At 31.1% G+C, this 25,774-nt stretch overlaps 3 protein-coding genes across 3 annotated transcripts in view; all 3 read right to left on the bottom strand.

The window, feature by feature from the left end:
* Positions 1–138: 138 nt before the first annotated feature.
* On the bottom strand, positions 139–6,912 carry LOC148283983 (homogentisate 1,2-dioxygenase-like). Its single transcript, XM_088242878.1, has 10 exons — positions 6,573–6,912; positions 6,002–6,174; positions 5,560–5,656; positions 5,170–5,359; positions 4,622–4,742; positions 4,189–4,319; positions 3,744–3,898; positions 3,017–3,143; positions 1,669–1,850; positions 139–1,253 (listed from the first exon to the last, which is right to left on the bottom strand). Exons 1-10 carry the CDS (start codon positions 6,585–6,587, stop codon positions 1,122–1,124), a joined length of 1,323 nt encoding a protein of 440 aa, XP_088099004.1. The 5' UTR covers positions 6,588–6,912; the 3' UTR covers positions 139–1,121.
* Positions 6,913–7,880: 968 nt separating this feature from the next.
* Positions 7,881–17,368, bottom strand: LOC148283984 (negative elongation factor E-like). Its single transcript, XM_088242880.1, has 5 exons — positions 16,983–17,368; positions 13,929–14,076; positions 11,866–12,003; positions 11,483–11,570; positions 7,881–8,419 (listed from the first exon to the last, which is right to left on the bottom strand). Exons 1-5 carry the CDS (start codon positions 17,248–17,250, stop codon positions 8,267–8,269), a joined length of 795 nt encoding a protein of 264 aa, XP_088099006.1. The 5' UTR covers positions 17,251–17,368; the 3' UTR covers positions 7,881–8,266.
* Positions 17,369–21,411: 4,043 nt separating this feature from the next.
* Positions 21,412–25,774, bottom strand: part of LOC148283985 (short-chain dehydrogenase/reductase family 16C member 6-like) — a 71,689-nt gene continuing 67,326 nt past the window's right edge. The window contains exons 6-7 of the mRNA XM_088242881.1: positions 23,136–23,335; positions 21,412–21,585 (exon numbers count right to left, since the gene is read on the bottom strand). Of these exons, the coding sequence (XP_088099007.1) occupies positions 21,483–21,585; positions 23,136–23,335 (303 nt within the window). The 3' untranslated portion in view covers positions 21,412–21,482. The remainder of the gene's footprint in view (positions 21,586–23,135; positions 23,336–25,774) is intronic.

The raw sequence follows: 25,774 nt of genomic DNA on the forward strand, positions 1-25,774 counted from the left end.
GGTAGATCTGCCGATTTTGGGATCAATCTACCGAATTCGATTGAAATTCTACCGATTTTTATAAATCTCCTTGTTTTTTCCACAGAACAAAATTTCAATGCAAATAAAACAAATTCATATGAATAATATTATAATAATTTATTGCTTGTTTGCTCACTTCGATTGCCATCAGTTGCTTATTTAAAAAACTGCTTATCTATCGTACATAAGTATCCAATGAATGATATATTCATTATGGAATTGGCTAGTGTTGTTGAATATGGTAAAATAAATTATGGCATAGAATTTCATGACATTATTGAAAAATGTATATATGTCTATTTTATGAAGTGAAATGTAGAGGGATCACTTTTCATATTGAAAATAATATAAATGGTTTTATCTTCAGTTAAATATCTAAATAGATATGTAAATAGGATAATAAATAGGATTTAAATAAATTTAGTTGATCATTGTTTTAATAATTTGTTCAGTACTTCAGCAGTTAGCAAATTTTATTAAGTTTTAAGTAGCACTGAAAGAACTTTAAAACATTAATTATTTCTTTGTTTGACAATAAAAATACTATATATTTCGATAAAATTGTGTCATTCATTCAATAAAATAATATTTTGAATTTTAATCTATGTATTATACTATTATTGTTTATAAGAACCAACTCAAATATTCCTTTTCTTAAATGAATATTTAAATGTTGAAATGAAATATTGTAATTTACATTTTTTTGTAAGAAAAAGAAGACATTATAAATCACTATATTTTGGTGATTCACTTATTGCAGTCCTTTTAATTTTCAATTGTTCATTTACCAAGCGTTTTCAACTATTTAAAGCAACGGCCTTAGGCAAAACGGCACTTAAATTTCGAACAGCTGTTAAATTAATTTTTGCCCCCCTCCTCCCCTCCTACCCTCTCTCCCGAATCTACCTTTTTTCGCTTGATCGTGTCTGGCAACGCTGGTTACAACAATGCTACTATGTATATCAAACGTAGATATTATGTAATATTGTTATTATTTTTCTGAAGGTTATAATGAATCTTCTATACAAATGTCATTTTTTTTGTTACTATTGAGAATATGTATGTAGTGTGAAGAGGTTTTGACTCTACAACATACAATTTTATATCGAGAGGTTGGTGAATTGTTTTTTGAGCGATTGCCAACACTGGTTATAATTTCCATCTAGCTTTTGGCAAGTTTCCTCTCCCCATTTAGTAACAGCCATGCTTAGTGAAGATTCAAACATGAACGCCTGAAATTCAACAGATAAATTTGACCAAAAATCTTCTTCTCATTAAATTAAATAACTAGTAAAAAGATATTCCCAAAATCTCCAGCGAATAAGGGACACTAAAAATTACAGCCACGGAATAATCTTGTGCCTCTTATTAGCTGACATAAAGTCATCGACTATAATTATGACAAACTGATTTATTGATGTCAGAAAAGTACTTTTAAAAACAAATTTTGAACAAAATTGTGAGTTTATTAAAATCATCAAGTCTAATTATTGTAGATATGTGCTATACAAAATGAAAATGTATATTTTTAAAACTTATATAAATATGTAGTGATTCATCTAATGAGGCATTATGAAATGTTTGAAAATCTTCAAAAGTTTAAGAATAAAGTTCTTACTGCACTTCTTAGTAAAGACTTCTGTTTACCTGCGTTCCTGTTGCTATTTTCTGTGGTACAAGTTTTGCTGTGGTGGCTCCCCGAAAGCAGTCAGCGTCAGGTCCGTGAGGAGTCATCATGGAGTGCAGAGAGGCACCTCCTGGAAGGAACCCTCCTTCCTTTGCTTCATACCTCCCAAGAATCAGCCCCATGAACTCACTCATGCAATTTCCTGTCATTCAAATCACGATAGATTTATCCTGTTTAAAGTAGGTACTTCACTGGTAAATTAAATAAAGAAATATTAGATGTTACGTGGGATGATTATTCATTATTTTTATTTTCACTTTATAAATAATATGAAATAATGTGAGTTGAAAATTCCTTTAAAATCTCGGGGTAGTTTCATTTTGCAAGTGGTGCGTGTGATTGAACATATAAAATACTTTGAATGAGAAACTTCAGCCCTACGGGAAATCAGACACAATAAATATTTTCTTGTGCATGGTAAAAATTTGAGCATTAAATTGTACAGCAAAGTTTCCTGAAAATGCCCAAAAATACTAATAGAATTGCATTACTTTGAGCGACGTCACTAGTTCATATGAATCAATAAATGATAAGACAGTTATGGAAGATTTCCGGTTTGCTTGCCGTCAATGGACCAATAGGCAGAACTGATCGAGAATAAGCGGAAGAGAACCTCTAATGTCACGCAGAGTTATTTCAGAAATTTAAAACTTTAAAAATCATAGCGCTGATAATATGATATATAAAAATTGTAATAGTCTATTAACAAATAAAAAAGACCACTGAACTTCCTCATTATGAATTTTGTTATTATGTATTTTTATATATAAAGTAAAATATTTTTTTAATTGAAATCAAAGTTGTACATAATTTGTTTTCAAAATCAGAGAACTCATTCCAATTAGGAAATTCAGTGTTTTTTTTTATATTTGTTAATTGACTATCAAACTAAGCCAAAAAAAATAAAATTTATGTATTGTCCCTAAGTTTTGTAATTTTGAAATTACACCGCCTGTGCATGAGTTCAAGTTGATGAGTTTCCTGACATTTAAAAGGAGAACCATGTACCTATCAAAACATGCTAAACGTCTAAAAACATCCACCCGGCTAAGCCACCCGGAAACCGGAAATCTATCACAACACATAAAAAGGCTATAATTGATTATTATTGATATTGTGACGTTTCAAAGTAGCTAATTTTTCAAAACTTCACTTTACGATTAAATGCCGCTCTTTACCGCTTGTAAGAAAAAATATTCATGTAAAAGTTCCTATAGCACTGAACTTCCTGATTGGGATAATCAAACAATTTTACATACTTTTCTGAATCGGATAGAATAACTGAATGTTTCAAAATGATTTACATACTATGATAATACGGTGGTCTGAAAGTATTTTCTTGCACGGACCATCTTGGGGGGAATATAACGAAGTCTGCAATAGCCACTCCAGGCTTTGTGGACGGACATGTCAATACAGTGAAGATTGAAGGATCCTAAAATTATATTACACCAACATTCTGCTATTTGTAAATAAATTATTATTGTCTATTAGTCCTCAATTCTGTCATAACAGTAATCTTTAGATTTACCAAATCTGGCTTGATCAAAATATTTTAAATGCCTTAAAAAGTGTTTTCTATTGAAGACTTGAGTAAGAAAAAAAAAACAAATTGTTTAAACTAATTCAAGCTTCTGATATATATATGACGAGCAGCCAATGTAGTTTTTTTTTTTTTAATAAAAAGAAATATTTGCGTTCTTATGATTTACCCAAATGTTTAATTTTGAGGGCCATTTTCAACGAGTTGTAAATAACTCACTATTAGAAAATGGGAATCAAGTTGGGGTAGAGTGGGATTCGAACCACGGACCTTTGATCCGTGAATCCGAGACACTAGCCGAAGGACCACAACCCGATTTGAAATAATTGTATTGTTTGTGCCGGCCTTAATGTTTATAAAAAATATACTGAAATAGATAGACTGCATGTACGTATCTGAAATATGAATTGTAATGACCATGTAACAGAAAAGCTTTTGGAAATCTGGTAAATTGAGTCTAGTGCATAAAAAAAAAGTTATTTATAAACTTACGCAATGATCAAAGGAAACAGAGTTGATAACCATAAAGTTTTTCAGGTCATATTTGTAGGGAACGTAGTTACCATGCCATGCAACTACATCAAATGGGGTATGATCTTGTTTAGCCACAAATAGAGCACCTTGATATTTGTTTATTATTTTGAATCCTAAAATATAACAAATATAACTTAATAAAATAAAAAAATTATGTGATTATAGTTTATACAGTTCATAGCAGTAAAATTTTTACATAGCGTGATATTCCATACTAGCCCGAATATAATGCGATGTTTTTTATTCAAAATATTTTTCTAAAAATGACATTCACATTGTATTCGGGGTTTAAGATTGGTGAATTTTTCCTTTCATTCCTGCTCCAAATATATAGGTCCCGTTTTATTCGAGGCCGTGTTATATTCGGGCTAATATTTTTCTATGGGATATATAATTTTTTAACCTTTAATGTCTTTATCTTCAAAATGAGCGACGGGAGTTAAAAAGTCTCTCGGATTAGCCAATCCATTTGCTCCAATGGGACCCAAGTCAGGTAATTTAAAATGTCCATCAAATACCTCTAAAATATACCCTCTGAAAAAAATGGATTGTTTTCAGATTATAAAATCTATCAAGAACAATAGCTCTCATTATTTTTCCACAGTTAAAAATAAAAAAATAATGAGATACAGTAAAAAAAAAATGTATTTATAGTGAGGTCAAATGTTTAATATGCAAAACCAAGTGAACATGCAAAATTTTATTTGTAAGTAGGCACACCAGAATATTTTATTTGAAAACGTTCTGTCACACTCACATAAGTCAAGTTTATTAAAGATTTGAATGGGCTGTACAACATATAGGGTGCAAATAATGCCTTGATGTTGCTAATTTACCTAGATGGAGTATGTGTTTCTATGTTAAATCTCATTCCTTGTGGTATAACACATATTTCATTTGGTCCGGCAGTAAGTAAACCAAACTCTGTTTTAACAGTCAAGTCTCCTTCTTGAGGCACTAAAATTAATATAACAATATGTAGTAATTTCAAAGACTTCTAAAAAATAATAATTTTATTGATTGATTTGGTGTTTATTTTGTAGAACTCCATATTTAAACTTATAATTAGAAAGACTCAAATCAGTGTTTGATTTCTAATTATAAGTTTAAATGATAATTTTATATAAGCAACAATGAAAAAGTTTTTTATCAACTGATAATTTTTTTTGGTCTGCTAAGAGTCATGTCTTGAGCATGCCAAGAGTTAAATTTGACAACTACCACTCTCCAGAAACGCATCTAGTCAGATGCGTTTCTGGAGAGTGGTAGTATGTATGATTTCATACATAAAAAATATTATTTGTAGTACTTGGTTATAATCTCCTCAAAATATCTTCAAAAATAATTACTGAATTTAAATATATTAAAGTAGAATGAATCCTACCTATTAAGAAATCACCATCGCTGTTATAAAATGCGGAGTCAATCATTGAAATATTGCATGTATAAATGTGAACGGCAATTCCATTCCTGGTACGAGGATCACCTGCTCCGCACACCGTATGTAATCCGGACACAAAATCCACTTTGCCATCATTTTCTTCAATCGGTATATCAAACGGATTCCACCTCAACTAAAATATAGCACGATACATCAATAGAAAATTGCACACCAAAAAATACATTTGCATACTGATTTAGGTAGACAGTACTGTATTACACACCAATAATAAGACGGCGGAAGGATCTTGCATTTGATATTGTGAAACATTATAATATTATGTTATGTGGATAACTTCGATGCATTTAAAAAAAGGACTCTATTTTTCTGTACCTGATTAGGATTAGGGTGCTGCTCATTCCAATTATGAGATAAATTTTCTCCACCCAGGTATTTTGTAAAAGTTCCATGAACTACAGATGGACGAATTCTAAAATCAAAGTGAATCGATAATGTGATAAAAATAAAATAAAGAATTGTACATATTTATTGTTTTAAAAATTAATCTCAATGTCTTAAAAATATTTCAAATTTCATGTTTCGAAAGAATAATAAATCAGTTATTTCAAATGCCGGATTTCAACCAGTTTTGTTGACGTTTTCAGAAAATCATGAGTCAAAAATATAGCACATTTAGGAAAAAAAAAAAACTGTTCTCGGTTGCTCTGTAAATGCAGATTTTAAAATGAGGATGCCTGAGAGTTAGAATTAATTTAAAAAGAAGAATTTTTCAGTTTCAATTTCAGGTACGTTTACTAATACTACTAATAACAACCTATATAACCAAGAGCGTTTATTTTCATTGCGAGGTGCTGTAAATGCAGATCCTGATAGCTGTTCTGCATAAAGTCCGAAAGGGGCTGACTGCGGGGAGTTTTGTCCCCGAGGAAGGGCTCCCTCATATCCTGGAGCCTCAGATTGTAATTCGGATCCAAATCCAGACAGATACTTGAAGAAAAAAAATATGGTTATCAAGATACATATTGTATATCTGTCCTCCAAATGCCATGACTTCTATACTCTTTGTCATGTCTCTTTTTTTTGTCGAGATATTTAATTAAATTTAGTAGGTTTTAGTTATATTTTCAAAATGCTCTTTGAAAATAATAAGTTATATTTAAAGAAAATAGCTCATTAGTGCTATAAAAAGGAAAATAATATTTTTCAGTGACTCATTACTAAAAAATTGTATGTTTTTGGAAATTATAATGTCAAACAAAATTCTTCACAACATGAAATCACATTTTTGCAATGCGGAAATAAAAATAGCTTCATTTAAAGTGCCCTTTTTTAGTTTTATTTGGTCTATAAAAATTGTAAACAAGTAAAGGGTTTTAAAATCTTACCTTGAACTGTGCCATATTTATTGTAAAATATAGGAATTTAAGCACAAATGTGTCTTTTCTTAAAGAATTGTACTCATATTATGAACAACCTAGCATCAAAATGACCAGTTTTATATTGAAATATTCAAGCATTGCATTAGTAAACAACTTAATATATGCAAACATCCAGTTTTCTTCCACTTTACCTACCTTTATCTTTGAGAACGTAAATATACATATTATTTGTCGACAACAGTTTAATTATTATCAATATTAAAACGAATAACCACAAATGCTTCAAATATAAAATTTACTTTAATTATTGTCCAAATCGAAAGGTTTTTACACAAGAAAAAAATGCAATTTACATTGATATTTAAATAAAAATTTAATTTGAAGTTAGTTAATTAAAATATTCTTAATGATTCTTGTTGGCGATTTAAATACTTGAGGTTAATTTTAGACCGGTATAAACTCAAATGAAAGGAAAGAAGAATTTGTATTATTAATCAACATATTACATAAATATTTTTTAATTAGCACATAGTACATTTTTAACACTAATAGTGGATAGAGAACCGCAATTGGGACACCAATAACATATTAAAAAAAAAAATAATTTCAGCAAATATGAGAAAGAAAATATCCATAATTATATTTTTATTAAAATATAATTTATAACCCCTTATTTTAACAAAAAGGATTATTTAAACACATATATTGTTACAAATATATTTACGCAGAGCTGGGATTTGGTAGTCATATAAAATAGCTTTATTATTATATAATATTATACTACAATCAAGAATGCTGCATAATAAGATCCTACTCATGTTCAAGGAAAACTAGAATGAAATGAGCAGAAGACCAATCAAAATCCAAACAAATGCCACACCTGAGAAGCATTATGTATAAATAAATACATTATGTAAATATTTCATCATTGAATTATTCGTAACTTGTACGGTCTCCTTTATTATCATTAATTTCATCCTCACTAAACTAAATGAAGAATTCAGAGAAAAAAACATGTTGCATAAAAAAAAATTACAACTAGTAGGTATGAATGTTTTATAAGGCTCTTAATTAGGAAGTTCAATGCTACGGGAAATTGGATATAAAAATTAGAGCATTTCATTTTACGGTGAAGTTTCTCAAAAATGCACGAATAATTCATCTAAATGAACTACGTCACAAGTTCTTTGGAAATTACCAATGATAGCGATAGATTTCTGAGCGAGAGATTTTGAACTTGTTCATTCATTAAGATAGATAATTTTGACAACATTTTGAAGTACATATGTACAACAAAGATATAATAAACACAAATTTAAAAAATAATTTATTTATTAAAAAAGAATACATAAATCTGTAGAGGATTATTAAATAGTCTTTGCTTGTTTCATGTGCATAGAGAACCGCAATTGGGACACCAATAACATATTAAACACTTTATAATTTCAGAAAATATGAGAAAAAAAATATCCATAAATATATTTTTAATAAAATATTTAGTAAGAAAACAAATGCTGCATTTGAATTTGCTTTTGACGTAAATATGATTAATTAAAAATGAATATTTTTACACTTCATTCCAGGAAGATAGTTTAGTATAACATTTCCAATAATGTATTAAGTTAATGGGTCAATTTGACCGTCAATAAATAAGATTGAGGTTTAAAATCAAATTAGAAGTTTAATACCGAGTTGTGTACTTAAAATATAAACATGTCTTGATAATCTGTAATCTCTCGACCATCACGATGATGTCCTTTTTGTGAGTGTGACGTGGAGAGAGTGCACCAAGCTGATGATGAGGAAGCTTCATTAATTCTATCCATCTGAGGCTGGCGACGGGCCATGGACACCTAAAAATTGAAACGAATTTGAATATAATTCACCATAAAAAAAAACTTACAATTACTATTCCTATAAGAGAGTTGAATAAAAATAATCCTCCATACTAAAACTTAGTAATTACATAAATATATGGTAAAATTGACACATTTTATTATTTTAAAATATCAAAGAAAAAAATAGTATACAGTAAATTTCTTTAAAAAAAACCTTCAAGGTGAAACTATTCCCAACTTTTAGCAAAAAAAATGCCAATTTGTCTCTCTAATTTTTTTATATGTAATATTATAAGTTATTAATTGATATTAACCATAGTAAATTATGCTTGTATGAAACAATAACAATAATTTAATGTAACTTTAAAAATATCTCGCAAAAAAGCTAAAAACGGTAAGTAAAATTGTTTTTTTGGTGTTGAAAATGATGCAGAAAAAGCACTTAGATATTATATTTCAACAAAACGAGGTTTATTTTTAAAACTCCGAAATACAAATCGTATTCAGTTACTATTAGTGGAATTTAAATAATATACAGAAATTAAAAAGCTTAATTCATTATATTTCTTATGTTTGTAAATTTATTCATTCATTCATTTATTCATTCAGACAAATTTAAAAATAACATTAAGCATACGATGACTACACAAACCAGACAAAACATGACTTGACATATATCTGTACCTTAAAGGATAAACTACGGTAGTCACACGCAATCATCATTCCCTTTCCGCACCTAATGGTAACTGCTTTGGTAACCAATCGCAGCGTATCTTGATAATTTTTGTTGCATGAAGGTAAGATGATCAGTCTTACGCTTCAGGTACCAGTCCAGGTACGAAATATTTTAGTGTGAAAATACTCTTAAATAAATATTTCATATCAACCATGTCGGGAATCGAACCCGAGACCTCTTGCATGGTAGGCAAACGAGCTGACCATTACACCACGAGGCCGACAAAATGGATAAGCCGATAGTAAAAAATAAGTAAAAATATTTTTTATTATTTTCATAAGAACATCAGCATTCATTTGTTATAATAGAGACAAAACAAAAAAATACTCCCGGTCACTATTCAAAATCTCAGTTGATGAGGAATTAGATAGTAAAATTCATATGGTTCTCGAGGTATCTACCGTTTCGAAGATTGTAGATCTTCCTATTTGGCCGTGCTGGTTGGACGTAAAAAGAGTTTTAAGCTCGTAAAAAGTCGATGGGAAATAAAATGTTTTGCGTCCTTGTTATTTTTGAAAAGGTCTACAGTTTTCAAATTTTTACTGTTAAAGTTGGTCTTATGAAGAAGGTGCTCGAAGTTGCAGCCATACAGCAAATGAGAAAAGGTGTGCCATTGGTATTATTTTTTAGAGCTACAAAAGGAGCTGAAGATGATTCGTTTAAAGAGCTTATATTGTTCATATCATATAACTCCATGTTAATATTTTAAAAATTCTTGGTCCTTTTACATGTTCTTACAAACTGGACCCAATCCCATGGAGTCACTATATGCACACCATCCAGCTTCCAGTGTTCAACGTCAACCTCCTTGTGGGTATGGCGTTGAAATATGAATTTATGATTTTTAGCGTTGGAATTATATTTAGAAGCCAGGTATATGCAAATACAATCATTATATTCCTATTTCGACAAGACCAATTATCCGACCAAATCGTCAGCTGCCCACTTAAGCAAGCAGAAGTTCATTTCCGCCCCTTTTGACTCTTGTTTCATCCCGCATCATTGCTGTGGGTTCACCACTTGTGTTATCGTGGATTGTGTAATTCAGAGTCCACATTTTAGATAGAAACATAGGGTAAAATGGGTAATGATTGTCCACCCTATACTATAGTGATTGCCCGCCATAACTTTGATCGTTCTTTTTTAAAAATCGCATGTACATAATTCACTAAAATATTTAGGATGTCTCTATTATTACAATACGAACAAAAAAAAAACTGCTTTACTAACCAAAACCGTGATGCTGCTGGAACGTGAAAAAAAGATTTAGTAAAGCTCATTGTCTTTTTTTTCAATTTATCAGGTATTTCTTAGGAAATTGATTCCCCTTTATAAATGATTTAAAAATAGAAGATGAAATCATCAATGACATAGTCGCAACAGGCGAATCGTTAGAGCTGCTATAAGTGTTATGGCAAAACAAAATGAAAATTTTATGTCAGAATTCAAACAAAAAAATTGTTTGTTTGAGAAAAAAGAAAAAGGCTTAAAAAAAAATTTCAATAACTTTTTACTAATGACTTTTTAAAATCCATTGAGCAACACCCACCTTCTTTAGATTGCAGGGACGTTTTTGCATGTTTTCAGTTTCTTTTTTTGCGACATCATTTTCAGTCAATAATAAACATAATAAACATAAATAAACATAAATAAACATAAATATCAAACAGTTATCACACATCAGCCGCCAATACTTGTATGAATATAAATCGTAAAATTGTTAGAGCATAAACAACGTATGCTGGACTTCTGTGTTAATGGAACTAAATGATATTTGAATTATTCTTAGAGCGTAAACCTCGTAAAGGGGAGATCAGTGGATTTTGCATTAAAGTGAGTTGGACTTCAGTGGTTTTTTAACTAGTAAAATCAGTTAATTTAATGTTTATGGACTTCAATGTTTTATTAACTAACGTAAGGACATACAGTAAAATTTTCTGCATATTTAACTCAAAATCACCAAAATGTGGACTTCCGTGGTTTATCCTTTAAGGTATAATATAAAATGTATAATATAATATGTTTATCCTAGTAAAAACCCTGATGGGCTTAATAAAATTTAAAAAAGTGTTTTTGTGGTTTTGTGGTAGTATCGCGAACTCTAGGATCAGAGGTCCGAGGTTCGCTTTCGGCTACACACTTTACGACAACTTGATTTTAATTTTAAAGAGAGCTATTTGAGACAAGTTGAAAATGGCACCAAAATGGAAATATTTGAGAAATCATAAAAATGCAAATATTAATTTTTTATATTTCTTTCTCCTATTTTCTTGTTTTTTGTTGTTGTAAATATTGAATAATCTGTTAATGTATAGTATAAAAAGATATAAAGGTAAGTTTACCGCTAATTGAATGCCTCCTGGAGAAGACCCATCAAGATCATTAATGGCTCTCGCTGCAGCTTCTGGTCTTTCATATGTGACGAAACCACTGAAATAAGAAAATCATAATATATGTGAATTCTGACAGTGAATACCAATAAAAACTTAAAACTATGATTGCTACAAGTCATTCATTCAGGAAAGCTTTGAAATAAAACTTTTTATTTATTTATTTAATATATTACATACAATTAAGTTACATTTTTTACAGTTTTTCTTACTTTATACATAAGTTTAGAATTCATTATTTTAATGCTGTTCCTTTCCAAAAAAAAAGACAAGCTTTTGTGCTTGCGGTTTGAATTATGAATTGAAATTTGAAAAAAATAAAGATTTTATCTTACCGATTTTTTTCAATTTCCATTGAAATATTCACAATGGTTCCTATGGATGACATGTGTTTTCTGAGATGCTCTTCAGTTATTTTATGTCCCGAGACAAAAACTGTTTTAGGTTTTTGGGGTGTCTCAACACGTTCCTCCCTACAAAAATAATTTACATTTAATGAAATATAAAACTTCAATACGTCAATAAAAGTAGAGAGCTGAATAAAGGGCCAACAAACTGAGGAAATACTATTTATTCAAAACGTAATTTAAAAACATTAGTTAATAATATATCACATAATACATTTCAACAAACTTTAACAAAACGAGATGTGGTCCAGTGAGAGTGTTGCGGACTCCAGATCAGAGTTCAAAGTCTTGTTTCATTTTCTAACACGGTTAAATACGACTTTAATTGAAGATAGCAACTAAATTGAAATATATGGGTAAAATTAAAATCATAAGAAAGCAAATATTTATGATACAGATGTAGAAAAACAGGGAAGACTGCGAATAATTATTAGTATTAAACCTATAAATAGCTACCGATTTTGCAGTTATTTTTAATGTTTTATTAATCATTGCGTTAGCTGAAATAAAAAAAATGTTTTTCAAAATTATTTACACAATAGTCTTAAAATTAAAGTCCTGCTGAATTGTAAGCATACAACTCGTCAGCAGGTTCTTATATATTACCATAATTTATATTTTATTATATCATTAATACAAAAAACTTTTTTCCATTAACCATAATTTGAGCATACGTCTCACTCCTATATTTAACTCACTATTCTTAATATTGTTCGGTAGCATGTTGCATATTTTAGGTATACTGTGTCGCAGTGTCCTTTTTACATATTTATTACAATATCTAGGAACAGCTAGCTCTAGTACAGCCATACTAGTAAACCCGGTGTTGTAATCATGTACCAATTTGTGTTTATAGTCACTTACACAATTTTCTTATATGTACATCCCATTTAAAATTACAATCTATTGTTAAACCTAAATAAACATATTGCTCAATATTTTCACATATGCACGGTTGCACAATATCACTGTGGATACATGCATAGTTATGATAAAAAATTGATGGTGTTGTATAAATTGTATTGTTCGGTGATTTTATGTGTATAAGTTTGGTTTACTTAGAATTAATTATTAAACCTGCGTCACGGAACCATTTTTGCAGATTCACAAAGTATTCTTGTAGCAATTTCTCTGCAGTTTTAAGATCCTTGTGAGATATAACTAAAGCAGTATCATCGGCATATGCATGTTTGACAGTTTATGCATAACAATCAACAAATATTTGAAAATGGACATGTCAAAATTTGGAATAATTAGCGGGCATAGGCAATGTAAGTGTAATGTATAAATGTAATGTACATGAATGTATAGGAACCGATGTCTGTATGTAAATCTAATAAAACGACATTCGATCAGAGGATCTACCACAACATTTTCAATTTTTGAACACTGTTATTCTTTACAATTGATAAAAAGGCAATAACAGAAAATGGCCAAATATTAAAATATTCGGATAAACCATAAGAAAGTATATTATTTTAAAAAGGGAATAGAGTAATGTGGAGTTCTATCTTTTTTGCCTACCCTTATGGGCTAATAGCGTGATTGTCTGTTGATTATTACTGTTATATTATTTGATTACCACATTTGCGGTTATGCCGTGTCTCTCATTTAAGAAATGGTGGTAATAGCCTACATGAAACTGAAGTAATTATATGAAAGGAAGAGATATTGTGTTCTTATAAAAAGCAGTCAGCAAAAAAAGTGTCCCAGTACGTTAGTCAAATAAGATTTACTTCAAACCATCAACTACGGTCCAATAGGAAGTAAAAAAATTAAAAAAAGGAGAAAGTTATGTGTCTACGAGTGGATACTAATAGAAAAAATTGTCCGCAAACGTGTTAAAAAATCAATGTTTCTTATATCTCGTATAAGTTGAATTGGTTTTAACGTTTCGGCTATTGTCAGAACGAATCCAACTTACAAAGGATTGCCCCCCGTGAAAACCTACGCACCGTGTTAAAAAATGTATATTTTTCAAAACAGCTTACTTTTCTCTGGCGCCAACGAATGTGTCGTAAAGGTTATTAACCCGGGGTGGGGACTTCTCATCCGGAGGCTCGTGGGCCGAGCTGAAGGGCTGATATGATGCTGCACCCCCTCGGTCAGGTCCGGGACCGATGACAGGACGCTCCCGACCTAACACGAGAAATACACTAAACATAATAATACAGAAATCAATAAAAACGGTGAGATACACAGTGAATAAAACGATCTACAATTTATTAGTTTAGTCAGACAGGTTCTCCTGGCCTACTATTCTGATCTCTTTTAAAGCGCGTATTTATATCTTTAAAAGTGTTTGGAATACTAGCCCTGGTTTACTTACTTATCACTGTCACAATTAGGAAAATTAGATTGATGGTGATGGACAAATTGACATCATCATCACCGCCTATGGTGGGGTTGACAGCTGTTCCTATGCAATGCTGTTACAGTTGGGACTGTGCTTCCTTCCAATAGGAATGCACACAATCTTCTGTTTTTTCCTAACCTAATGGGGTTAGTCCTTGGATCTTTTCTCTCTGCTTACCCAGGGAATCCTCCTTTATGCTAGGCCTTAGTTTTACTGTAAATATGTTTTTTAATTTTCCTTCTTATAACAAATGTAGAGTCCTCACCTACCAGTGGCAAAGGTGACCTTTTTATAGGTAAGCTATATTTTTAAAAATGATTTGTACCTGCTTATACCATACAAAGTAATAAAGTATATACACGGCTTCTTTTTTTATAGTTTTGTGTGAATACAACATCATCTCCCCGCTTCAGCTGCTGACAACAGAATACGGAATACCTACTTATTTTTAATTAAAATAATTATTACCAATAATCAATCAATTAAATTGAAACAATAATCAATAATTGTGCAATAAATGAAAGCATATTGTCTATTATTTTAACACATGCAAAAGTTAAAAAAAAAAAACAATCACATTCATTAGATATATTCAAAATAATATTGCAATAAAATGTTAACACTGAGCACCGCCACGTGACCTTTTAATAATTCCTTCTAAAAAATAATGCCAAAAATTGACACACGCGCCGAGCAGAGCGCCACTAACATTACATTAAGACGGGCGGATGAAAGAACTGATGTCATATGTCAACTGTATACAATCAAAGGAAAGCGGTCCTTAGGAAATAATGTTCGAAATGCTATTCTCCAAATAGAGAAGCTTCAAATAATATCGGTAATCAGTGAGTTCACTTCAGGAAAAAAAATCACCAACTGGGTTTTGGGACGTATAGACGTATACAGTATACATTTTGTATGAAGAAATAAGCTGAAGTTATCGGCCAGTTTCTTTCTCCCACTGGGAATGGGCTGGGCGCTGGGTGCGCTTATAGATGTTTATATTTATTTTTAAAGAAGACATTATATTTAGAAGAAGGAGACATTAATTTATAATATAAATTATTTTCCTATAATTAAAATTGTTATTATTTATTTATTTATTTCACATAAAACATTATATTTTTTCTTTTCTATATGAACACCTCACTGGGCATAACCCAATATTACAGACATTCAAAAATGCTTATTATTATTATTTTTTCTTATAATGGAGATATGCTGCATTTGGTTTACCAATGCAGTGCCCTATGCGCCATTGGGTCCAGATGGGTTGGGTGGGAAGCATCGGGTATGATTATGTATTATTAATTTAAATTCTTTTCAGAATCTAAAAGTTGTTTAACTTCTAATTTATATAAATTTCTCATATTCCTAAAGGATGGTAATGGTACACTATTTCTTAATTTGATTTATAATATTTATATTCATTGATTGTCCATGTTCCTATTTATTATTAATGAATTTTCGTCTATACTTAATTTATCATAAATTTTTTAATATTATTTTACAAAAAGCTGATTTGTCCAAAAACATACAAACTCACTGTACTATTAGTATTGTTCTAAATAGCTCTATAAGTAGGCCGACAAATATTTATTGACAGATATCTCAACAGTGATTGAGAATAAAGTATAGAAGTCTATGGATCCCGCTTATATAAAAGATAGGATACATCGGATCAGTAAGTACACATAAGACAATTGTTTGTGAGGTGCCTACTACTTAAATTTTATGATAAATTAAGTGAGGTCAAAAGAACCCAACAAAATATAAACACTCGTTCAGCAACACAAATTAACTGTATTGTTCCATTTGTATCAACCGCCTTTGGTAAAAAGTAATACAATGTAAATGCTCCAACAATATTTAATAATTTATTGCCAAGTATAAAAGACTCAAAATGTAAAACAAATTTTAAAATAAAAATAACTGCACATATAAATAGTGTAGCGAGAGATTTTTTTGAAAAATATATGTAAATCAATAAATGTAGTACTTTATATAATTGGTACACATATTATTTATATTTTTAATTATTTCATTGCTTTATATTTGTTTTATTATTTATTATACTATATTATTTATGTTTAAGTAACATGTATTCTTGGCACATATATGTACTTTATATTTGTATAATAATGATTTTTAATTTCTTACATTTGATTAGCTAGGCATTTATAATCAAGTAGTTTTAGTTTTTCTTTTTTATGTTATTCTTTTATTAGTATAGGACTATTTACTCTCTAAAGATAGAAAATCTCCATCTTAGAACAGGCTGTGCCATGTTAGATGGAGACTATCATAAACAGAGAACACTCCGTTTTCATTTTACATTAATTGGTTTTATATAAATTCCCTGTTATTAAGTATGTATATTTTTTTTTGTGATAAATTTATAAATAAATAAATGAAATAAATTATACAAAATTGGTTGAACTGAATGCATTGTATGAACTATATTTATGATATAATGTTTACTAAACACAGTGAGCACTGAAGGGGCTAATAGTGATCGGCAAGTTGACTAAACTTAAAGGTTATTATTTAGCGATGGCGAGCTGTATTTTAAACGTAATAATTTATTTATTTTGCATCGATGACCGAATTTCAAAAAACATTATAATTTTGTTAAAAAAATCATGTAACTTCTTAACAGAAATGTAAATTTAGTTAAAATTTACAATACCTCCTCTGGGTCTCTTGAATGTTAGAAGATCAGCCCGGGGAGGCGGAGTTTTAATAGCTTGAATAGCACCGCTTTTGAGCAGTTTTCTGGCAATTTCCCTTGCATCTCGAGCTTCTGCTGCCCGCTTAGGAAGAATAGGTTTTTCAACTTCAGGTTTTGGAGTTTTTAAGGCAACTACGGCTTTTTTCTTTTTCTTTAATTTTTGGTATTTTGCCTGTAGCATTAACTCTTCTTCGGTAAGATTTGATGGGAAATGTAAGTACACCATGTTTATTTAACTTATTTAAGCAGTTTATGGTTAGGTCAAAAATAATATTACACCCTGTTGACGACAAACAAATAAAAATTGACACAATCTGACACTTTTGACAACACCATAGATCAAAATAATACTCACAAAATTCAGCGGTCAAAGACAAGAAAAAATAATTTATTTACATAAACAAACTCTAGCCATAGACAACATGATATTTTACCGGGTTGGTCCAGGTTTTTTTCATATTTTTAAAATAAATTACCTTATCTACGGCTTCATATTAATAAACAACAAATAGAAATTATACAAAAATTGATGAAAAAATACCACAAAGTAAAATGATTTGGTGTTCACAACACAAGTAAAATAAAAATAACAGGGATAACCACGTGATATTCCCAAATCCAAATTAGAATAATCCGAGTGTATTTTGGTTGGTTGGAGGAAACTGTCGTAATAACTAAGTACTGCCAAATACTATGCTCAAGGGTTTGAAATAATTTAAAATTATTTAGTAGTTTGTTTTTTTCAACAGATATCTGAATGCGTGGTTTTATTATTATATAAAGATTAGGTTCTATGAAATTTTTTAAGACCACGAAACTATAAAATGAATATATTCAATTATTTTTTATTTGCACGATGATTTAAAAGGATTTTTAATACACATTTTTTTTCTGACGCTTTAAATTATGCTTCTAGAATGAATAAATTATTCAAATGTGCTCATGAATATTTTTGATCAAATTGACATTACCTAAACTTTTTCTTTTTATAATTCATGTGTTAGATAATAATTGATACTCACCCCTTTGCCAACACCAGGCACCCTTATAATGTTACTCAGCGTTACCTTACAGTCAATTTTTGGTGCAATTATTTTAAAATAAACATAAAATTTAGAATTGCATATCCCCTCCCGCAAATAATATGATTTGAAAATAAAGTTGTGGCAAGGGGTAAAAATGCCACAGATCAGTGGGCTTCTGATAATATATGTAAGTTCTATCGCTTTAAATGAGATGGACGTTTTCAACTTGTTTTCAATTTATTAAGCTTGACGTAAACAAAGGAGCTAGCAGCGATAGAATCCCACCTTTATTTATTGTACGCTGTGCGCAATCCCCGTTGACTCCGTTGACTTTACATTTCAACAAATTTTTAAAAGAAAGAATTTTTCCTCAAAAATTTACATAATCACTTGTCATTCCAATACACAAGTCAGGAGCAAATAAAATATCCAAAAACTATCGCTACATCTAAATATTGTCGGTATTCAGTAAACCGTTAAAAAAAATAATACACGATCGCATTTATCCCCTGATTTTAATTTTGAAACGTATCCCAAACTAACAAAACAGTTTCCTAAAACAATGGTTAGTCTTATCAAATCTAACAATTTTCACAGATTTTGCAATGCAAATCATGCGCAGTGACAATCATATACATTACTTATTCCAAGGCATTTGACAGGGTGAATAAAAATATTTAAAAAAATATGGTACCCGGGGATTTACTCAGATTGTTTACATCGTATGTAGAATAAAGGTTGCAAAGTATTACTATTGAAGCCTATATAACCATCAAAATATATAACCATACCTTTTGGGTTTTGGTGTACCACAGGGATCTTACCTAGGCTATTTACTATTTAATGCATATAAACAAATGTTTTGAAAATTGTATAAACATCTCCTTTGCTGATGATGTGAACATTTAATCTTGTATTAAATCTCACACAGACTGCGCAAATATGCAAGAAGATCTCAACATACTATTTCAATTTTGCAAGCAAAATTTACTGGAATTGAATATAAGTAAATGTCACTTATTTTGTATTTCGCGCAAAAAACGACACCGACGGTCAAATTTCCCTACTAGTTCAATAAGAGGTAGTCAAGTTCGCGACTTAGGTGTCGTTATTGGTTATTGATAGGTACCTACTAAACTTTCATGTTGAATCAGTCCTGAAAAAAAAACTATTTGAACATGCAGAATATTGCAGACATTTGAAAAACTTTATTCCAAAAACATTTTTTGGTCCCCAGCTAGAATATTGCACTCCTAATTTGGTAGATTAAAAAGGGTCCAACATAAATTCTTTAAACAGTTCAACTACCGGTTAAACCTCAATTTCCGTATTTATGCTGTAAGTATACAGAACCATAGAATAAACTCCCTTCTAAATCGAAGAATAATGTTAGACCAATTATTTTTGTACGAACTAATAAACAATAAAATTGATTCCCTCGATCTGGTTTAAAGACTTTCATTTCGTGTCCCATCTAGACCGACAAAATCGTCTGCTATACACAGAAAACGCGTCAACCAACTATTGAAACAATCTTCAATACATATAGAATACGCGAACAAAATAACTATAGATTTACCAAGGTTGATATTTTTCATAACAATTAATGTAAATTTTAATCAAAAGTCATAGAAATATTGAAAGAAGCACGTACGTTATTATTATAAACAATAAAAATATATTTATTTTTTATTTTCTAAATTTGTTATTTAAACACAATTTACATTGGTAAACAATTTTTTGGTGTATGCATGGGTGTCCTTCAATAACAATACAAACAAATTACAATACAAGGAAATTACAATATATTTTGGAGATGCTGTTTGTTTACCTTATAAAATTAATGAATAAAATAAAAACTAAATGGCCATTATATTTTTTAAAATACAAATATTTTATTAGCTTAGTGCAAAATAAGTAGGTATTAAAATTTAAGGTAATAAAGCGTTTCATTTGACTTTGTTCATTTTATAGGATCATGACTAACTTATAGGATCATGACTAACTTATAAGTAGTAAATAATTCAACCCTCTACGAATTCAAAGTTATTGGTAAATATAGGTATCACCCTACTTTCTTCGACTGAAGAGGTGTTGCGTAAATATAAAATAAAAATTGGCACTTACCTACATATGATGATTTACATGAATTCATAGTCAATAAGAACTTAATTTTAAATTATAAACTGCTAGAATTTATTTAAAGTATAAATTTCTTATCGTTATTGGAAGTAAGGTTAAAGATCAAATCTACTTTTCAAAAAGGTACAACGTCCATAGATCGATGACACAAACACGCGCTAAATTATTTTACCAGAAATCTAGAGTGTTGACCGAAGAAAGAAACTTTTGTACATTTTGTGCATTTTTTGGCACTACAACAGGCCTGGAGGCCCAATTACAGTGGTGAATTACAGCACAGAATGCCCAGGGTTGATTTATCTATTTGGTTTACAAACAACGAAAAAGAATACATAATATACTAAAATATTCAAATAAAAAATCAATTTCATGTAAACACTAATAAAATACACATTCACGGGCCTCCTGGCCTGTTGTGGTGCAAAAAAAATGCATAAGTTGTTGTTGTTTGTTGTTTAATTTAAACAAAATAAAAAATATAAATGATTAAAATTGAATTGAAATTATTGTAAAAATGTATTCATTAATTTTAATATATCTTATGTACACGCGTAAACATGAATAAAATACCAATTTAAATGAAATTAACAATATAAATGATTGAAATTAAATTATTCTAAAAAAATCATTCATTAATATAAAACCAATAAAAAGATAAATAAAATATTAATAAAATAAGCATCGAAATAAAACTAGCAATGTGAGTTATAAAAAATATATTATTGTAAAATGAATATATTAATATAAAAATGAATTAAAAATCATATTTCCATTTTAGTATTCTCACCGGGAATCAAACCCGGAACCTTCAGTGTGTGACTCAAGTGTCCTTAACCATTACACCACAGAGACCGCCTAGCACAATACAATATAATATGCAAGACCAACTTACTAGAAATCGGATGACAAATCCAGTGCAACTCTGTAAAATGCATCGAATTCATTCCTGCTTTCGAGACGTCCTGAACAAAAGAACACGATATATAGAAGGACCACAGTGAATGATCACATCATCCAGTTCGATTCAGTTTCCGATGTCCTGTACTATATTCAGCATATAGTAAATAGTAAATACTTACACATCAAACATCAACATCTTTTATTCTGTCATCTCCAACTGGTGTAGTATCTCCCCTAACAACAACCAACAAAATTCTACAGATAAATCAAACAATAAGATATACTTTAATTTTTTTATTTTCGACAAAATCGTTTGTCTATTTTATATAGTACCTACTGTTTCCTTAACTAATAACACATTATTTCCTAAGTAACTAAACATTAAAATAAATTATCCTGCAGCAACCCTTGGGCGTCCTTTGAACATACTCATAATCTGGGGTCCTTTAACAACGCGGAAAACGGCTTCATATGCGGACTTTGATGGTAAAAGGCTGCAAAGGAAGAAAAAAAAGTCATTTTATAACATTTCAAACATACCGTTTCGGGCTGGTTTTTAGAAAAAACACATGTTTTAAATATTTTTTTACGATTTTTTCCCAAGACTGAAAAAATCAAGTATGCAGCATTTAAACTGCTCAGCTTTTTTACTTTTAATTTAATCAATTGGCTATTTTTTTGTAAACTTACAATGAGGAGAGCAATATTAGTTTGTACATAATGTTTAATTTTATCATTGAGTGTGTAAACTTATTTTGATTTTATTTGTATAAAACAAAAATGGTTCAAATATATGTTGATTACAAATATAGAATGATTTAATTAGTTATTGTTAATAAATTGCAATATCATTGGTTTATACATTTAATTTGTTTGTTTTTGTTTCTTAACCCTCAATCAGCCAGAAAAAAGCAATTCCAGCCATTATTTACAATGTTGCTAAGATGAAAGAAACACAAGTGAAATAAGTCACAGACAATGTTGCCGACGTAACGCGGCATATTTTAACTTGGCGGCCCTTCCTGGGGCCTTTCAATATATTTTTATCAGGAACTTCAGTATGTGTATGCGAGGTACTACTCTCCAATAAAGACTAACATTTGTCGCTTTCGGGGGTGGTCATCGCCATACTGAAGCACATATAGAATAGAATTTAATAAAATATTATTGACTGCCTATAACACTATTTACTGTGTCATAGAGAAAAAAATATTCATTATTCTGTTAAAATGTCCATCGCCGCGCGGTCGGCGGGGATCTGCGGCCGGGTAACGGTAGGAAGGCGTCCTTATACGTGGAGCGAGAGAGACCGATAGAGCCGGCGAATGTGCTCGCTATCTCTCTCGCCGCGTGATTGGTCAACCTAGTACCGCCCGCTATTGGCCTAGCATCGCCGCCGCACGGCAAATTGTATTGTATATATAACCACGCTGGGCAAATAATAAATCAGTCAATCGTTAACACCACTAAGGGCTTTAACTCTCCACTTTGTCTCCCTGCCTCGCTTCAACCGGACCTCGTCACCACCTGGAATATTCGACCGCCGCTACCCCCTGGACTTGGAACTCGGATACTCTTTGGATTGAATTTTGGGCCCCGGATAAATTGGACCCTTGGCTACTTCCCCGGAACACACCCCGCCGTTCCCGCCGACGGAGAGATAACCCGGTTGCCTGCTTCAGGATTGCGGCCGCCAGTGCTACTCACCAGCGACTCCGCAAGGGATCTCTAGGCAGCGATACCTCCCCCGGAGCTTATCGTATATCAGCCGAGGCCTGCCTACGCCCGGCCACCCTGCGTTGACATCAGCCCCTACAGTATACAGTTCTTGTGACTGGCGCGATTGCTACGGAAGCCAGTGATCCGCCGCGTCTGTTACAGACAAGTTACACCAGGCTATCTGGCAGTCTGACCTAACCCCAATATTTTAACTACAGTTTTTTACTCCTTCTTGACAGACTACACGTATACACATTTTTTCGATGTTATAATCATATTATTTTTGCTATATGCTTTTATGGTTAAAGCTCTCCACATTACTTACTATTTGATCGGGAAGAACATCCTGAGGTTGTTGGGAATTACAGTCTGTATTCTGTTGGTCTGAATGGAGTAGACGATGTGGTCCGCCACATATTCCGGTTCCAGCATGGGGTGTAACCAAGGCTTGATGCCGTGGAACATACCAGTATTGATCAGGTATGGACATACGAGGGTTAAATTTATGAAGTCATGCCCATGAAGCTGAAAACAAATTTAGTTTGGATTAGGAAAATCACTAAGATTAAAAAAAGGTAAAGGACATACATCATATTGTGATCATTACAATATTGTTTTGACTGACGGTTCATTAGAAATAGAGAATAAGAGAACTTATACCTATGAGAAAGGGATATGGGAGTATTATTTGAGTTTTTTAAGCCTGGCTGTTCTGTGCTGCAATTCACTATTGTATTCGGGCGTCCTGGACTATTGTGGTGCAAAAAATAAATAAAAATAAAGAAGTTCTTCATCTGTCAATCTCAGTAAAATTTCTAAAGGATTAAATCCTGTGTATGTGCACAGATATGTGTGTGGAAACACATAAACTATTTTCACCGTCGTTTTGGTAGATTGAAATATAAAAATGAGCCCGCCAAAGTAGGTCATGAAATAACTTTTTTGCAATAAACGCCGTACTTGGGCACTGAAACACAAAAAATGAAACCAATTTATGTTGTATTACACGACCCAGTATTTTCTCAATAGTTTTCTCTCCCATACAAAACAGATTTAAGAAACCTTATTAATATTCGTAAGTATCTTAAAGTAATGTTTTTTCCACAATTTTAATTGTACGTTTTTTTAAATATCTCCCAGTTCGCGTTGCTAATGAAGAAGTTCAGTGGTTTTTAATTATATTTTTATGTGTTAATATACTTTTAAACTTAGCCAAAAAAAAGTTTTTTTTGTGTATCGTATTATCAGCGCTATGATTTTTTAAAGTTTTGTATTTCTGAAATCACTCCGCATGTGACGTCAGAGGTTCTCTTCGATTGGTCCGTTGACGGTAAGTAAACCGGCTATATTTTATAGATCTCTTATCCTTGGTTGATTCATATGAACTGGTGACGTCGTTCAAAGTAGTTCGACTGTATTAAAATATTTTATATTATTTTTTTCGTATATTTTCAAGAGACTCTGCATAGCAATTTAATGCTCTATTTTTTACCACACGCAAGAAAACATTTTTTGTAAAGCTGGCGCGTTCGCAACACTTACACAAACGCATTTTGTAGTATCTGTGAATAATCGTATGGTATGACATCGCAGAGCGATGATCGCATGGCATACGCATTATGAAAATAATCTTTGTCTCTCTCGCGCTCAGGCGCGCTTATGAGGGTGTCATAGACTACTATTGCTTTGTTAGTTGCTAATGATATGGTAATAAAATATGAACAGATGCTTCTGCGTTCGTCTGAATTTTGCTGCGATTCTTAATAGTAAAAATATAATAAAGTATATACAATGTTTAGCTATGGATTTAAAATACTGGTTTATAATTATGTTTTTTCGTTTAATACAATAATAAATCGGTCGATTATCCAGCGCTGGCGCATTCGCAAAACTTACACAAACACATTTTTAATAAACTGAATATTGATTTAAAAAACTTTCACATTTAATTTAAGTCTAATGTTTTTTAAAATCCCCTTAAAAAAAACGACCAGTATAGAAAATTTCGTATATTTATTTAATAACGTGTCGCTGTCCAAAAAAATCTGCCAAAAATGTCGGCAAAAAACTAGCCTTTTTATTATATTTAGTTCGTCGAAAATGATGAACAAAAATTCGAGTTGTGGTCCCGTGGCTAGTGTTTGGCGGCCTCCGTGGTGTAGTGGTCAAGACGCTTGATTCACGAACATAAGGTTCCGGGTTCAATTCCCGGTGAGAACACAAAAATTAAAATGTGATTTTTCTCAAGCCTGGGTGCTCTGTGATGTAATTCACCACTGTAATTAGGCCTCCTGGCCGTGGTGCAAAAAAAATGTAAAATGTAAAAAAAAAATGTTGCGGACTCACGGATCAGAAGTCCGAGGTTCGAACCTCAATCTATCCCAAATTGATAACCATTTTCTAATAGTGAGTTATTTACAACTCGTTGAAAATTGCCCCAAAATCGACATATTTGGGTAAATAATAAGAACGCAAATATTTCCTTTTTTTAAAAAAATAAAATGAAATACTATTATTTTAAAAAATGTGCTTGTGCAAACATAAGTTATATATTACATTTTCTTTACCAATTGTTTTTTTTCATGTTTTTAAATTTTTTTAAAAAGGAATAATCCGCTAAGTCTCTATTTTGAGGCTTGTCAGCAGTTGGGATAGAGGAGATATGGAAGAAGGTAATGAAAAATACACCACATACCCAGACCAATTGAGAAAAAAATCTTTCTTTGATTTTTTCTTGCAACTGGCGGGAATCGAACCCGCGACGCCAGTTTCACAGATAGCCGTCTAATCAACTGCGCCCCGGCGCCTGTTATACAACATGGATTAAAAAAAAGATAGAACATTAGGTTAAAATTGAATATAACCTTTTTAAAATCAACATCTGTAGATTTAAAATGCGTTTGTGGCCCTTTCGCAATCGACTAGTAGGTGTGAAGTTTCTCATTCGACTAGGTACCTACTCAG

Source organism: Micrasema longulum, unplaced genomic scaffold (genome assembly GCF_059751315.1).
Source record: "Micrasema longulum isolate JH-2025_06_02 unplaced genomic scaffold, ASM5975131v1 h1tg000173l, whole genome shotgun sequence".
Taxonomy (NCBI): Eukaryota; Metazoa; Arthropoda; class Insecta; order Trichoptera; family Brachycentridae; genus Micrasema; species Micrasema longulum.

What these genes read in the sequence shown, in the direction of transcription:
- LOC148283983 (XM_088242878.1), bottom strand. An exon ending in AGCACCCTAATCCTAATCAG is followed by an intron (nt 5,360 to 5,559) that starts GTACAGAAAAAT and finishes GCTATATTTTAG; the next exon opens with TTGAGGTGGAATCCGTTTGA. An exon ending in CGATGGTGATTTCTTAATAG is followed by an intron (nt 4,743 to 5,169) that starts GTAGGATTCATT and finishes TATTAATTTTAG; the next exon opens with TGCCTCAAGAAGGAGACTTG.
- LOC148283984 (XM_088242880.1), bottom strand. Translation starts at nt 17,250, where the DNA reads ATGGTGTACTTACATTTCCCATCAAATCTTACCGAAGAAGAGTTAATG. An exon ending in ATGGAAATTGAAAAAAATCG is followed by an intron (nt 11,571 to 11,865) that starts GTAAGATAAAAT and finishes TTCTTATTTCAG; the next exon opens with TGGTTTCGTCACATATGAAA. An exon ending in CAGGAGGCATTCAATTAGCG is followed by an intron (nt 8,420 to 11,482) that starts GTAAACTTACCT and finishes TTCAATTTTTAG; the next exon opens with GTGTCCATGGCCCGTCGCCA.